Genomic DNA, 14,277 nt, shown 5'->3' on the forward strand with positions numbered 1-14,277 from the left:
ATCCACTTTGCTTCCTTACTTGCCCTTCGGGTCTTTAAGTGCCTTGAAAAAAGGCAAACATTTTTCTCCAGGACTTGGAGATAAATCGATTTAAAGCGACAACTCTCCTGTCAAACATTGTACATCCCGAACGGTTTTGGGAGCCTCCATATCAATCGAGCTTGTATTTTGGCGGGATTAGCCTCAATTCCCCTCTGTGATACCATGAAACCCAAAAATTTGCCCGAGGAGACTCCAAAGGCACATTTTTTGGGTTTAACTTCATTTGATGCTTCCTCGATCTTGAGAAAACCTCGATCAAATCTGCAATGTGATTTGCTTTTGTAAAGCTTTTCACTAGCATATCGTCAACATACGCTTCAACATTCTTTCCTATCGGCTCTTTGAAAATCTTGTTGACGGCCCTCGATATGTTGCTCCTGCATTCTTGAGGCCAAAAGGCATGACCTTGTAATAATAGCTCTCACGATCAGTCATGAAAGCCGTATACTTCTCATCCTCCTTATTCATAAGGATCTGATTATACCACTGAGTAGGCATCCATGAAACTTAAAGTTTCATATCCTGTGATCGCATCTATCAAGAGGTCAATCCGAGGCAGCGGGTAGCAATCTTTTGGGCAAGCTTTGTTTAGATCCGTGTAGTCTGTACACATCCTCCACTTCCCATTCGCCTTTTTCACCATCACCACGTTGGCCAACCAAGTTGGGCACTCGATTGGTTCTATGAAACCAGAATTCTTAAGTTTTTCAACTTCGCTCCGAACGGCTTCATACTTTTCAATAGAGAAATTTCTTCTTTTACGTATCCTTTGGTTTCGCCTTAGGGTCTATCCGAGTTTGTGCTCTGCAATGGCCCGATCGATCCCGAGCATGTCCTCGGCGAGACCATGCGAATACATCTTTATTCCGTTGAAGAAATAACTTCAACTCATCTTTAAACTCTTCATTTGTTCGGACCCGATATAAGTAATCTTTTTCTCATCTTCGGTACACAGCTGGATTTGCTCCGATTTCTCCTTTGGTTCGGGCCTTTGCATCTCTGTCTCTTCCCGATCATCTCGAACTTCTATGGGGAGGGCGGTAACCTTCCTCGGACCCTCCTTGTCTTTTAAATAGGCAACATAACATTGCCGAGAGATCTTTGAGTCGGAGGAGACTTGACCAATTCCCATATCAGTCGGGAATTTTATCTTCAGGTGTTTTGTCGAAACAATAGCACCTATCTTGGATAAAGATGGTCGCCCGAGAATCATATTATAGGCTGGTAGTTCTCGAACCACCAAAAAATTGATTCGGACAGTTGTTTCCTTAGGAAAACTTCCAATGGATAAATCCAACTGAACCGATCCTTCCGCTCTGAGAGATGACCTGCAAAGCCATATAGGTGTGTAGATGAAGGTTTCATCAAGTCTGATCCACCTTCAATTTTTGATACACTTACGTAGGAAATTAGGTCAGCTGCAGACCCTGTATCAATCAAAACTCTATGCACTTCCCGCCGTGCAATCTCTACCTTGATGACTATAGCATCATCATGAGGTAAACAAACGTCTCTTTCGTCTTCTTCGCTAAAGGTGATAGAATCTTCACCATTCAGCTTCTTCCGCTTCTGCGCCTCTCCGGCTCCAACAAATTTGGATTTTGTTTTCAGACTCCGGAATGATTCGGGCTCTGGTCCCCCGAAGATGGTAAGGATCGGTGACCGAGTAGCAGCTTCAATCACCTCCTTGCCTTTTTTAGACTTCGGGGCCTCCCTCGATCGTTCTGAACTAACCGAACGATCCCTCTTTGGAGCAGCCGCACGTGGCCCACGTGGCTCCTCCCTTCTCCTGCTAACAAAACTGGACAGATGTCCCTGAGATATCAATCTCTCAATATCTGCCTTCAGATGACGACAGTCATTAGTATAATGACCATAGTCCTTGTGGAATCGGCAATACTTTTCCCGATCCTGCTGCTCTCCGGGTTTCAAAAGAATTTTAGGCGGCCACTTCAAAATATTTTTTCTTTTGAGGATATTCAAAATATCAGCCCGAGGAGCATTCAATGGAGTGTACTCACTTCTACCGGGGGATCTTTGGCGCCAAGGCTGGGATTTTCCAACCCGATCACGAACATTCTTCTTTGGCTTACGCCTTACCGCTCGGGAGCCTTTTGTTCCTTATTGGAGACTTTATTATCTCCTTGGCGCGCATCTAGAATCTCCATGACTTCAGCTTGCTTTCGGCATCTCTGTACCAACTCGGCATAAGTCGTGGGTATATCCTGTAGTAATAACTCCGGGAGTTTCCGATTAGTGAGTCCTGTGAATAGAGCGGTTACGGCTACTTGTTCATCCAAGTTTTCTATCTCCATCGTCACTTTGTTGAATCTTTTTGGAAACTCTACGATCGATTCGTTCTTTCCTTGTTTGACGATAAACAAGGTTTCTTCCGTTTTCTTGACTGTATCCCACTCTGGAATCGCCCTATGAATTGGCGCGCCAATTCGTCAAAGTTCTACGATCCTTCGAGGAGGAGGTTAGAAAACCACTTTTGTGCTTGCTCAGTTAGAGATGAACCAAAAAACCACATAAAATTTCATCGAATTACCTGAAAGCGCCATGGTCCGTTGGTAATAGCCGATGTGAGCTGTTGGATCTCCGGAGCCATCGAATGTTGAGAAGGTAGGCAAACGGAAGTTATGGGGAAACCGATATCCCGCAATTGGCTCAGCAAAAGGAGTCTTCCGAATGAGTGAGTAAATATCCTCGATTATTCTTCCCTTAGCCAACTGCCCTAACTTCTCATTGATGTTGGCCAATTCTTGACCAATCTGGGTCGGGTGATCTTCGACAATATGATCACGACCTCGATTAACACGATCATCACGTGCTACTCGATCATCACGAACAGCCCGTCCTTCCCGAGCATTCCTCTCGTCACTGGCTGCTCGATCATCACGAACGGTTCTTCGACGGTGGGTGAGTGAGTTCTTACCCCTGTATCCAACCTTGTATTTGAATCGGTTGTACTCTCTTGCGGTGCTCGAACCGATCGCCTCGCCTCGGTTGATCATCGATCCTCCAAAGTCCTCGTTCTCCTTCACGGAAATTCTGATCAACATTCCGGTCTTCAGCCATTCTCTGGTCACGTGGCGATGCACGTCTCCCTGAATCGCGTTGATCAGGCTCTTGTGGTAAAACCACTCGTGCGGTGAGCATGCGGAGTGCTTGGCTCACCTCCAAGAGTTGAATCTTTACCTGATCCAATTGATCTTGGATTGTATCGGGGAGGAGGATTACGTCCTCCCTGGCCATCATCCACTTAGATAGGATTTTGGCTTTCCTGGGGAATATCCGGATTATTCACCCCAGGTATCCGAACACCGGAATTGCGTTGTGCGGCGGCTGCTGCTGCTGATCTAGTCACCATGGCTTTTCAAGTCGTTTCCCACGAGACGGCGCCAAATGATGCGTCCAAAATCTGCTCGGCCCTTGGATCTCCACGTGATGTCTGCAAAACGAAAGCGTCGGATGTGGCCCGACCGGCTGGGGTCGGGAGTCCACCTCCGAAGGCTAAGTCGGTTGATGAACTTAATCGCAAACGGCTCTGCTAGAAGCACGAGCTAATGAATGAAGAAACGGGAAAGGTGATCTAGATAGCGAGATCGCCGATAGTTTAGGTCTATCGGTATGTATCTGAACTGAGTCTCGGATCGTATTCTTATTGATCGATTGATCCGTCCCTCACCTTGTATGGTAGTGAGGTTTATATAGAGTGTACCTTCGAATCTCCTTCGTTGGATGCACTTGAGCCTTCTTCGGGTAGTCGTTGGATCTCATCAGTTAGATCCGTTGAGCAATGGACTTCTACTAGTTTGGGCTAGTAGAGGACTCCTGAGATAACCATTAGGTTATGCGATAGTTATCCCTTTGATAATGATTATCCGCAGCCGTCAGTTTGAGTCTGCCATCATCAGGGTGTTTACCCTAATCCATAAGTAAGATAGGGGGGGGCTGGGGGGGGGAAAAAACCTTCCTCGGGGGGGGCCCCCCCGGGGCGGGGGGGGGGGGGGGGGGGGGGGGGGCCGCGCCCGGGGGGGGGGGGGGGGGGGGGGGGGGGGGGGGGGGGGGGGGGACCCAAAACACCAACAAACAAAAAAAAAAAAAAAAAAAATGTCAGATCTTGTTGTCTTCACCAACCACTGACACAAATTGCTGATGATTGACATATTTTGATAATCTATAACCTTTGACTACATCAATCTCATAGTATTGCAGTTATGCTTTCAAGTGCTCTCTCTCATGCTCAGTAAAATATTGGGGATAATATTTAGCCACAAGGTTGAATATGTAATCAATTTGAAAATTCACACAACCACTTTTAGGATTCAAAGAATAACTAAGAGTAAACAACTCCATAGCATGCTCATTGAATCTACTATTTAGCTCATTCAACTCATAAAAATTATTTTCTCGATAGTGTTGTTAAATGTAAAATCATCTTGTTGATAGCGAGCTTGACTTTTCCTTCCAACAAACTGAATACTCATGTTAAAAGATATCAATGTCTAGCTTTTGACAAAAAGCAACGACCTTAGCCAAAAGCCCCTCCCACCCAAAATTTCTCATTTATTGGATAATTCTTTTTTGTAGAAGACACAAAACAAATAGCATTTAAAATGTCTTTAGACTTTCATTTCAAAGCTTGACAAAGTTCATTAGTGATGTCCATAATTTCTTTCATTAAACGCAGAATCAAAACAAAATCAAAGGAGGTCAATGTATCATAGGCCGATTTTGCTTCAACTCTCTGTGATGAAGTAGTCCCCTTATCAATCATGTTGATTAAAACCTTATATGTAGCAACATACATATTTATCAAACTTGAAATAAATCTCAAGTGAGAACTTCATTGAGTATCTCTAGACTGTTATAAAGCTCCAATCTGATTAAGTTCACTTTCAGTCTCAAGTTCATCGATGAAGATCAAGTAAGCAATTTCAGAAGTATGAGCAATTTTTAACTGGTCATTTCGTTTACTAGATGTACTAACAAGATTAATAATAGACATTAATTTGGAGAAGAACTTCTCAACTAGGTCAACACTTCTAGATGTTGCAACTAATACTAATTGCAAACAATGAGCAAAATGATGAATATAATAGGAATTAGATATAATCAATAACTACTAAGGCTTGTAATCCATTACACTCACTTTGCATATTACTTGCTCCATCGTATTCTTGACCTCGAATGTTGTGAATGTTAAGCCCATATGAAAAAGAATAGAATAAACAGTAATCTTCAAAATCAAGGCCTTTATATCTGAAACATGAACAAGATCAAAAAAACGTTATTGTACACATACTTTTTTATCGACAAACTTTAAAACAATAGCCATCAGCCTTCTTTTAGATTTATCATGAGATTCATCAACTGTTAGGCAGAACTTTGCATCACTAATCTCTTTGCAAATTTTCCTCGTCACTCTATTTGCTATAGTATGTAAAATCTCCTGTTGTTTCTGAAGTGATGTATACGATGCATTTTGATGAGCATTATTCAACACAATTACTTCAACTTATCATTGTAAAAAGCTATCAATTTTAAGAATTCAATAAAATTATTTTTATTGGTTGAATATTTGCTTTCATCATGACCTCTAAAAGCATAATCTTGAGACGCAAGCAATCTGATTATATCAATTTGAGGCTTTCAAAAGTAACTGATTATTTTCAATTTATTGAGATGCTTTTCAAGCATTAGATCAATGCGTAAATGCTGCTTCATCAAATTTGCACAATCATTTTCAGCAACTTCATGACATGAGTTGATTTCCTTTCTCGTATGATTTATTAAAACACAGAATCTTTCACTCACTTTCTTCTAATTTTTAAATCCGTCAAGAGTGAATGATCTCTATCCCGAGTTTGCTCCAGGCTTATTGAAGAGAAAACATGGCAAACAAAATACTGCGTCTTTTGAAGGAGAATACTCTAACTAAGAAGGATAAATCTTGAACCATGAAGACGTCGAGGATGACTTGATGGTCTAAATCTCAGATACTCTTGAAGAATAGGTTAATATGGTCAAACAATAATAGCAGTTTGTTCTCCCAAAGTCTCACTTATATCCATTCAATTTGATTGATTGTTAAATTTAAAAACTCGAATAAATATTAAACTAAACTGTTGTAAACGATTGAGGGATCTGCACGCACACCAGAACTATTGTTGTAATCACAGTACTTCTTTAGAGCTGAAACGTACATGAAGTACTTTCTTTAAGGTATTTAGACACCCCGAATTGTGCAATACGGGTTCTAAAAGTGTCTTCACCCCAAGATCAGTTAGCCCAAACCTTTAAGGTTGCACCCCAGAAAGGTTTACTCAAGGTATAATCAGGTTGTGTTCACTGCTTAACAGAATAACAGGGAGAGAGAGAGAGAGAGAGAGAGAGAGAGAGAGAGAGAGAGAGAGAGAGAGAGAGAGAGAGAGGGAATAGGGCCCATGACAAACTGGGCCTTCCGGATTAAAGCCCAAGTCCCAAGTCCCAAGTCATATAGATATATTAATATTAAGTATATATATATATATATATATATATATATATATATATATATATATATCATACTACTATAATAAAAGCATGTACTCTACTTTTTTCGCAAAACTTTTTCTGTCCTGTTTTGTCCTTATAATTTTTCTAAATACCAATAATGTTGTACTATTTGTTATTGCTTTAATTATTTTTATAAGGATAATTTGGACATTGTCTTATGAATTATTATATATGAATTTATCATTAATGTATTCTCGATTTCTCTCTTTACTTCTTTGAATCTCTCTCAAACTCTATCTCTTTATCCTCTCATTCTCCTTCTCGAACTCTTTGAATCTCTCTTTAAATCACGAGTATCTCTTTAACACCTCTCACTCTCACAATCTCAGTCTCTGAATCTCAGTCGCTCGATCTCTCTGTGTTAAAGATAACCCTATTAAATCACGAGTATCTCTTTAACACCTCTCACTCTCACAATCTCAGTCTCTGAATCTCAGTCGCTCGATCTCTCTGTGTTAAAGAGAACCCTATTGTGTTCTGCGTGAGGTTTGAAAGTTGCATTATTAGCTAATGGCGTCTCACAATTTCAGTCTCTGAATCTCAGTCGCTCGATCTCTCTGTGTTAAAGAGAACCCTATTGTGTTCTGCGTGAGGTTTGAAAGTTGCATTATTAGCTAATGGCGTTGTAGGGATTCGTCTTCGGAGCGGTTGGGTCATAGACGATGAAGATGAATGGTTGTGGATATGAAATTTGAGGATTCGTCATTAACTGGATATCTCGTGAAGAATCTCGAAACACTGTGAGTGATTTCTACTTAATATATGGTGTTCTTTCATCGCTGTTCATCCAAATTTATTTGGGGCTTTCGGAATTGCTTTTGAAAATGGACCGTCTCTATTTTCAATTTCTTCTTTAATTGCTCAAATCTTTCCGATTCATGAAGTTTTTCCCCTGTATTTCTTTTCTCTGGTTGGGTATTTGGATAAAGAACATCCAAACCAAATCAGGTTCTTCTTTAATTGCTCAAATCTTTATGATTAGTTTAAGTTTTTCCCCTGTATTTCTTTTCTCTGGTTGGGTATTTGGATAAACAACAACTATGTTTTTCTTCTTTTGGTAAACCAAATCAGCTCCACCAAGTCTTGCTCCCTCTACAACCTGCCAAAACGAGATATATTGTCTATGTCTATCAACTTAATCCCTCCTCATTCCATTTACTGTTCTATCAGAGTCTGTGGAATATTAGGATTATGAATTTTATTTGTTCCTTTTCGGAATCGATAGGAGTAAGAATCTTTGCAAAACTGTTCTTCTCTTCTTCCTCTTTCCTTCTGTTTTTTCTTGAATTATATCCCTTTTCTTTAGGCTACGGTTGTGGATATGTATATATAAGGTGATGTGTTTGAGTGGTTTTAGAATTTTAGGATTTACAAGAGAGAAACGTGAGTGCTTGGGTGGTTAAGGATTTTAGAGACACTTGGGTAGTTTTAGGACTTCTTCTTCTTTTTTTTTTTTCTTTTTTTTTTTGTAAATGGTAGTTTTGGGTTTTAAGAGAGAGAAACATGAGAGAGAATGCATACAGGCCTTCTGACCTTCCATGATGGTAGGATTTTAATAATTGTGACAACTAAATGTGAAATTGGGTATTCATCATGGTTAACAATGCTCATCTCTTCTTTTGTTTTCTTTCTGATTTTCCTTCAGATACTCTCCTAAACATGAACAAAAACGCATGGCTGGGCATCAGTTTTGCAGAATATCAGGTAATCAATCTGTCCAATCAAGTCAAGCTTCAGGCAATGATCACTTTATATATCTATAATTTGGTCCACATTTACCAATCTCAAACTTGTTTCGATTCAAATCCACACCAATAATTTTAGCAGCTCCACCAAGTCTTGCTCCCTCTACAACCTGCCAAAACGAGATATATTGTCTATGTCTATCAACTTAATCCCTCCTCATTCCATTTACTGTTCTATCAGAGTCTGTGGAATATTAGGATTATGAATTTTATTTGTTCCTTTTCGGAATCGATAGGAGTAAGAATCTTTGCAAAACTGTTCTTCTCTTCTTCCTCTTTCCTTCTGTTTTTTCTTGAATTATATCCCTTTTCTTTAGGCTACGGTTGTGGGTATGTATATATAAGGTGATGTGTTTGAGTGGTTTTAGAATTTTAGGATTTACAAGAGAGAAACGTGAGTGCTTGGGTGGTTAAGGATTTTAGAGACACTTGGGTAGTTTTAGGACTTCTTCTTCTTTTTTTTTTCTTTTTTTTTTGTAAATGGTAGTTTTGGGTTTTAAGAGAGAGAAACATGAGAGAGAATGCATACAGGCCTTCTGACCTTCCATGATGGTAGGATTTTAATAATTGTGACAACTAAATGTGAAATTGGGTATTCATCATGGTTAACAATGCTCATCTCTTCTTTTGTTTTCTTTCTGATTTTCCTTCAGATACTCTCCTAAACATGAACAAAAACGCATGGCTGGGCATCAGTTTTGCAGAATATCAGGTAATCAATCTGTCCAATCAAGTCAAGCTTCAGGCAATGGTCACTTTATATATCTATAATTTGTTCTGCATGTGATCTGGACTTTGTTGTTTCTACCCAAGAAAATAAAAAACTCTGCAATTTTCTTTTAAACTGAAGCTTTGTCTTTATAATCTTTCCTTTACAGTAGTTACACCATGCCTGTACTTGAAAGCAACTTTTGTTTTTTTTTTGTTTGTGAGTTCTCTGATTAACAGACATCCCCTGGCAATCTTAGGGTTTATCTCCCCGTGTTTTTTTGTATGTGATTATTCAATTGTAACTCCTCTATGGGAGATTTATTTTTTGTTCTACTTCTGCTGCTTTGCAGAAGGGTAGAAGTAGCATTTTCAGCATTTAGGCAACGCATCCCTAGGGTTTGGTTGGTCTGATAGGGCTGAAATTGGAATGGAAGGTCAGTAGGTGGTGTGATGCAGGAATATTGGGCCAGTCTTAAGGATTTTAGGTTAGTTTTCAGCAGCAGCCCAGGACTCCTAGAATTTTACACCTAGGGTTTTGGTTGAAATTTAACAAGACAACAGCTAATTTAGGGTTCAAGGTGATAAGGCATTACTCTAAAGGGGTTTGGCCGGACTTATAACCACATGAAATTTAGTTTTGAAGCTTGTAACTTATATTTTAGGTAGTAAGTTTATTAAGTTCTAGGGGTTTTATTTTGAGGCTTGGGATGAATGTGTTGTTTCTCTTGCTTAGGTTCGGGAATAACAGAATGTTACTAAGGTTCGGTTGCTGTATTGAAGTTCCAGAACTGGAAAGTAAATTATGGGTTTAATACTGAGGTTCAAGGGTTCAAATGGGACTTGGGAGAGGTATGTTGTTGGAGATTTATACTTTCAGGTTGGTTTTAATATGTTTAGGGAGGCAGTGATGTAGCCTCAAGTGAATGAGGGTCAGTTCTTCCAACATCTTTAGATGATCAACAACGAATAAACAAGGATTTAATGATTAGGGATCTAGGAATAGCGTGTTATAGTTTTAGAGTTGTGGTTCTTAGGATCTAGGGTTATGGTCTCACTGTTTGAGATATTGAACTTTGTTTCTCTTGCTTAATAGATTTCTTTGTTTGTTTTGCTCTTATTTCGTTGCCTCTCTTTCCCTTTCATTTGATTTTTCCTTTTTATCATATTATTGTTTCAGTTCCTCGCAGTTCGTATGATTCCTTGAGCAAAGCGTAACCTTAATTATACGGCACATGCACTCATGATATATGCAGGTACTATTGAAACCGTTTTGTTTTATGCAGTATTTTTGTTAATACTAGCTTGAAAATCTTGCATGAAGGGTATGGGGCTAGATTTTTGAATCCATTCATTCATGTCATTGTTGCGAACTATCTTTATTTCAGTTTATTTTTTAAATCCATTCATTTATTTATTTATCTCTTTAGAGTACAATGGCAACAACAAAACTGTCTGAAAATCAACGTCAAAGATATAATGAGAAAAGAAGAATCATAAAAGACCACACAAATGCAAACAAAAGAAGGAAAAATAGTTTTTTACTTAAAGCTCAACTTACAGTTTCGAATGGTTCAACCAGAAATCCAAAATCTTCAGAGGATGAATCATTCGAAATGGAAGGTTAGTATCAATTAAAATACTATACAACTCTTCATTATGTTTAAATTTATATATCTAGCTATTATATACTAATTTGATTTTATAATACAGGAGTATTATTAGAATCAGAAATTTCAAAGATACATGAGCTTAGAAAGGTTCCTCCATGCAAACATTGTGGAGCAAAGAAATATGAATACGAAACACCTTCTTTTTGTTGCTCTAATGGAAGTGTTATTTTGGTATCTCCAATAATTCCAAATGAATTACATGATTTATTCATCTCCCAATCATCTGAGGCAATTGAATTTCGGAGATTCATACGAGCTTACAATGGGATATTTTCATTCACATCGTTTGGAGTTCATGTAGATAGAGAACTAGCAAATGGAAGAGATGGTATATACACTTTTAGAGCTCAAGGCCAAGTATATCATGAACTACCTTCCATCATTCCAGAAGAGGATAAGCCATGTTATTTACAGCTATATTTTTATGATACGGATAATGAACTTCAAAATAGGATGAAGGTATTAAATGATTCTAAACTCCAGAGAACCCATAGTTTTGAAACTGATGAAAATTCTATCGAATAATCCGTATGCACGGTTCTTTAGAAGCCTCAAAGATTTATCTTCGTTGGAGAATAATGAAATAATCATTAAAAGTGATGTACTCCTTGATCAAAGGGTTTATAATGCACCATCAGTAGATCAAGTAGCTGCTATTTGGGTTGAAGGAAATAATCCAAACAAGAAGCAGAGATGCGATATAGTAATTGAAGGGCATTCCGGTACAAGACATCGAGTGAAACATTATTATGGTTGTTATGATGCATTACAATATCCACTTCTGTTCCCAAACGGAGAAGTTGGTTGGCACAGGAATATTAAGAAAAAAGGTCAGCCATGTACAGTTATACAAGATATTCAAAGTGAGGAGTCAATACTTAATAGAGAAGAAGATGTTGAAGGTAATGTTACAATTTTAATTTTAATTTTTTCCAAAATACTCAATACTAAATAATATATATAATATAATAATAATAATGTGCGATATTATTTAATGTAGGATTTGATGAGAGTAAGAAGAACAGAATATCTCCAAGAGCATATTATTGCCAAAAGCTTCAAATAAAAGAAAATGGTTCTTCAATTCTTTTACATGCTGGTCGATTGCTTCATCAATTTGTTGTTGATATGTATATTAAAATTGAAGCAACGAGGTTGGATTTTTTCCGATCAAGGCAGTCTAATATTCGTGCAGAATTATATCAGGGAATAGTTGATAGTGTTGTAGCTGGAGAAACGCGAGGTGACCAAGTTGGAAGAAGATTTGTGTTACCTGCATCTTTTATTGGAGGACCAAGAGATATGCGTAGAAGGTATCTTGATGCTATATCTTTAGTACAAAAATTTGGAAAACCAGATCTTTTTATCACTATGACATGCAATCCTGAATGGGTGGAGATTAAAGAAGAATTGAAACAAGGTCAGATCCCGCAAGATAGACCAGATCTTACTGCAAGGATATTTCGAGCAAAACTACATGATTTGAAGGATCAGCTGTTCAAAAAGAACATTTTTGGTATGGTGGCGGCACATGTGCATGTTGTAGAATTTCAAAAACGGGGCCTTCCACATGCACACATCTTGATAGTTTTACATAAAGATTATAAGATAACAAATGCTGATCATTTTGATAGATATGTTTGTGCAGAAATACCTGATCCAAACAAATATCCAACTTTACATGAAAAAGTAGTCAAGCATATGATGCACGGGCCGTGTGGAGATTTAAATAGAAAGAATGCATGTATGAGGGATGGAGTATGTAAGAATCAATATCCACGTTTATATAATCAAGATACCATGCAAGGCAAAGATTCTTATCCTCTTTACAGAAGAAGAAATAACGGAATACAAGTTAAAGTGCGGAGACATTATTTGGATAATAGGTGGGTTGTTCCCTATAATCCCTACCTTTTAACAAGATATGATTGTCACATCAATGTTGAGATTTGTTCTGGATTAAAGGCAGTGAAGTACCTATATAAGTATGTTTACAAAGGGCATGATCGTGTAGCAGTTGCTTTATCACATGACAATGGAGCATATATGATAGATGAGATTAAGCAATTTCGAGATGCAAGATGGGTATCTGCGCAAGAAGCAATGTGGCGAATTTTTGAGTTCAACTTGAACGAAATGTTCCCGTATGTCATAAATTTACAATTGCATCTGCCAGACCAACATATGGTATGGTATTGGGAGAAACAAAACTTGAAGAACGTTATTCATTCTGACAATACACATAAAACAATGCTGACAGAATTCTTTAGAATGAATATTCAATCTATAGATGCTACAAAATATCTTTATAGAGAATTTCCAGAGCATTACGTATGGCAACAACAAGGGAAATGCTGGACTAAAAGGAAGATTAAAGAATCAATAGGCCGTGTTAATTCAACAAAGCCTTCTGAAGGAGAAAGGTTCTACTTAAGATTGTTGCTGAATCATGTAAGAGGACCCACTTCCTTTGAAGATTTAATGTCTCTGGAAGGTATTCAATACTCTTCTTTCAAAGAGGCTGCTCAACATCGAGGACTTTTCAAAACTGATAATGCAATTTCGGAGTGTTTACAAGAATTGGCTTCTTTTCAAATGCCCATAATAGTTCGTAAACTTTTTGCGATGATGCTTGTTTATTGCGAACCGGGAGATGTTAGAAAATTATGGAATGATCATTATGAAGCACTGTCAGAAGACATTCAAAGAACTGGTGCAGATTTTGAATATCAAACCACAGAAACAATTAGAAGTATCAATGACTTCTTGCAAAAAATGGGGAAAAGTACAAAAGATTATGATTTACCACAAATGAAAGAAAATCCCAATCATTTGCATGAGAAGCATCTAAGAGAAGTTGCAGAAGAGTATGATATCGAAATTCCTTCTGAAGATTTAAATGCAAGTAATAACTTGAATCCACAACAATTGAGTGCGTACAATCTAATTTTGGAACATGTGAAGGATAATTTGTGTAGCATTTTTTTTATTGATGGGCCTGGAGGTACAGGAAAAACATATTTATATTGTGCTCTTTTAGCAAAGATAAGATCAAATAATCATATTGCTTTGGCAACGGCAACTTCGGGAGTAGCAAGCTGCAATAATGCCAGGAGGTCGTACAGCACATTCAAGATTTAAAATCCCAATCAATATCACTGATTCAAGCGTTTGTAATTTCTCAAAGCAAAGTGCAATAGCTAAATTAATAAGAGAAGCAAAACTTATAATATGAGATGAGGCTCCAATGGCAAAAAGACAAGCAATTGAAGCGGTCGATAGAACATTGCAAGATATAATGGGCAACAAAGATTGTTTTGGAGGAAAAATCGTAGTTTTTGGAGGAGATTTTAGACGGGTACTACCAGTGGTTCCTCGAGCTACTAGAAATGAGACTGTGGATGCAAGTTTGGTAATGTCATACTTATGGCCAAAAATGAAAAAGTTGCAATTGCAAACTAACATGAGGGCAATAACTGATTCATATTTCAGTGAATTCCTATTACGGATTGGGAATGGAGAAGAACAAACAGAATCAGGAGATT

General features: G+C 38.1%; 1 protein-coding gene across 1 annotated transcript; it reads left to right on the forward strand.

Moving 5' to 3' along the window:
* The first annotated feature begins 11,198 nt into the window (after window positions 1–11,198).
* Window positions 11,199–13,873, forward strand: LOC149026244 (uncharacterized). Its single transcript, XM_089143633.1, has 2 exons — window positions 11,199–11,634; window positions 11,733–13,873. The coding sequence occupies exons 1-2, from the start codon at window positions 11,199–11,201 to the stop codon at window positions 13,871–13,873; spliced, it is 2,577 nt and encodes an 858-aa protein (XP_088999759.1).
* The last annotated feature ends 404 nt before the right edge of the window (window positions 13,874–14,277 follow it).

Source organism: Hakea prostrata, chromosome 2, assembly GCF_041222555.1.
Source record: "Hakea prostrata isolate BN-2017 chromosome 2, UWA_Hpros_2, whole genome shotgun sequence".
In the NCBI taxonomy this organism is placed as follows: domain Eukaryota; kingdom Viridiplantae; phylum Streptophyta; class Magnoliopsida; order Proteales; family Proteaceae; genus Hakea; species Hakea prostrata.

Coding starts and splice junctions, on each gene's coding strand:
- LOC149026244 (XM_089143633.1), top strand. CDS start 11,199: ATGATTCTAAACTCCAGAGAACCCATAGTTTTGAAACTGATGAAAATT. Junction 11,635..11,732: donor TAGAGAAGAAGATGTTGAAG/GTAATGTTACAA, acceptor TATTTAATGTAG/GATTTGATGAGAGTAAGAAG.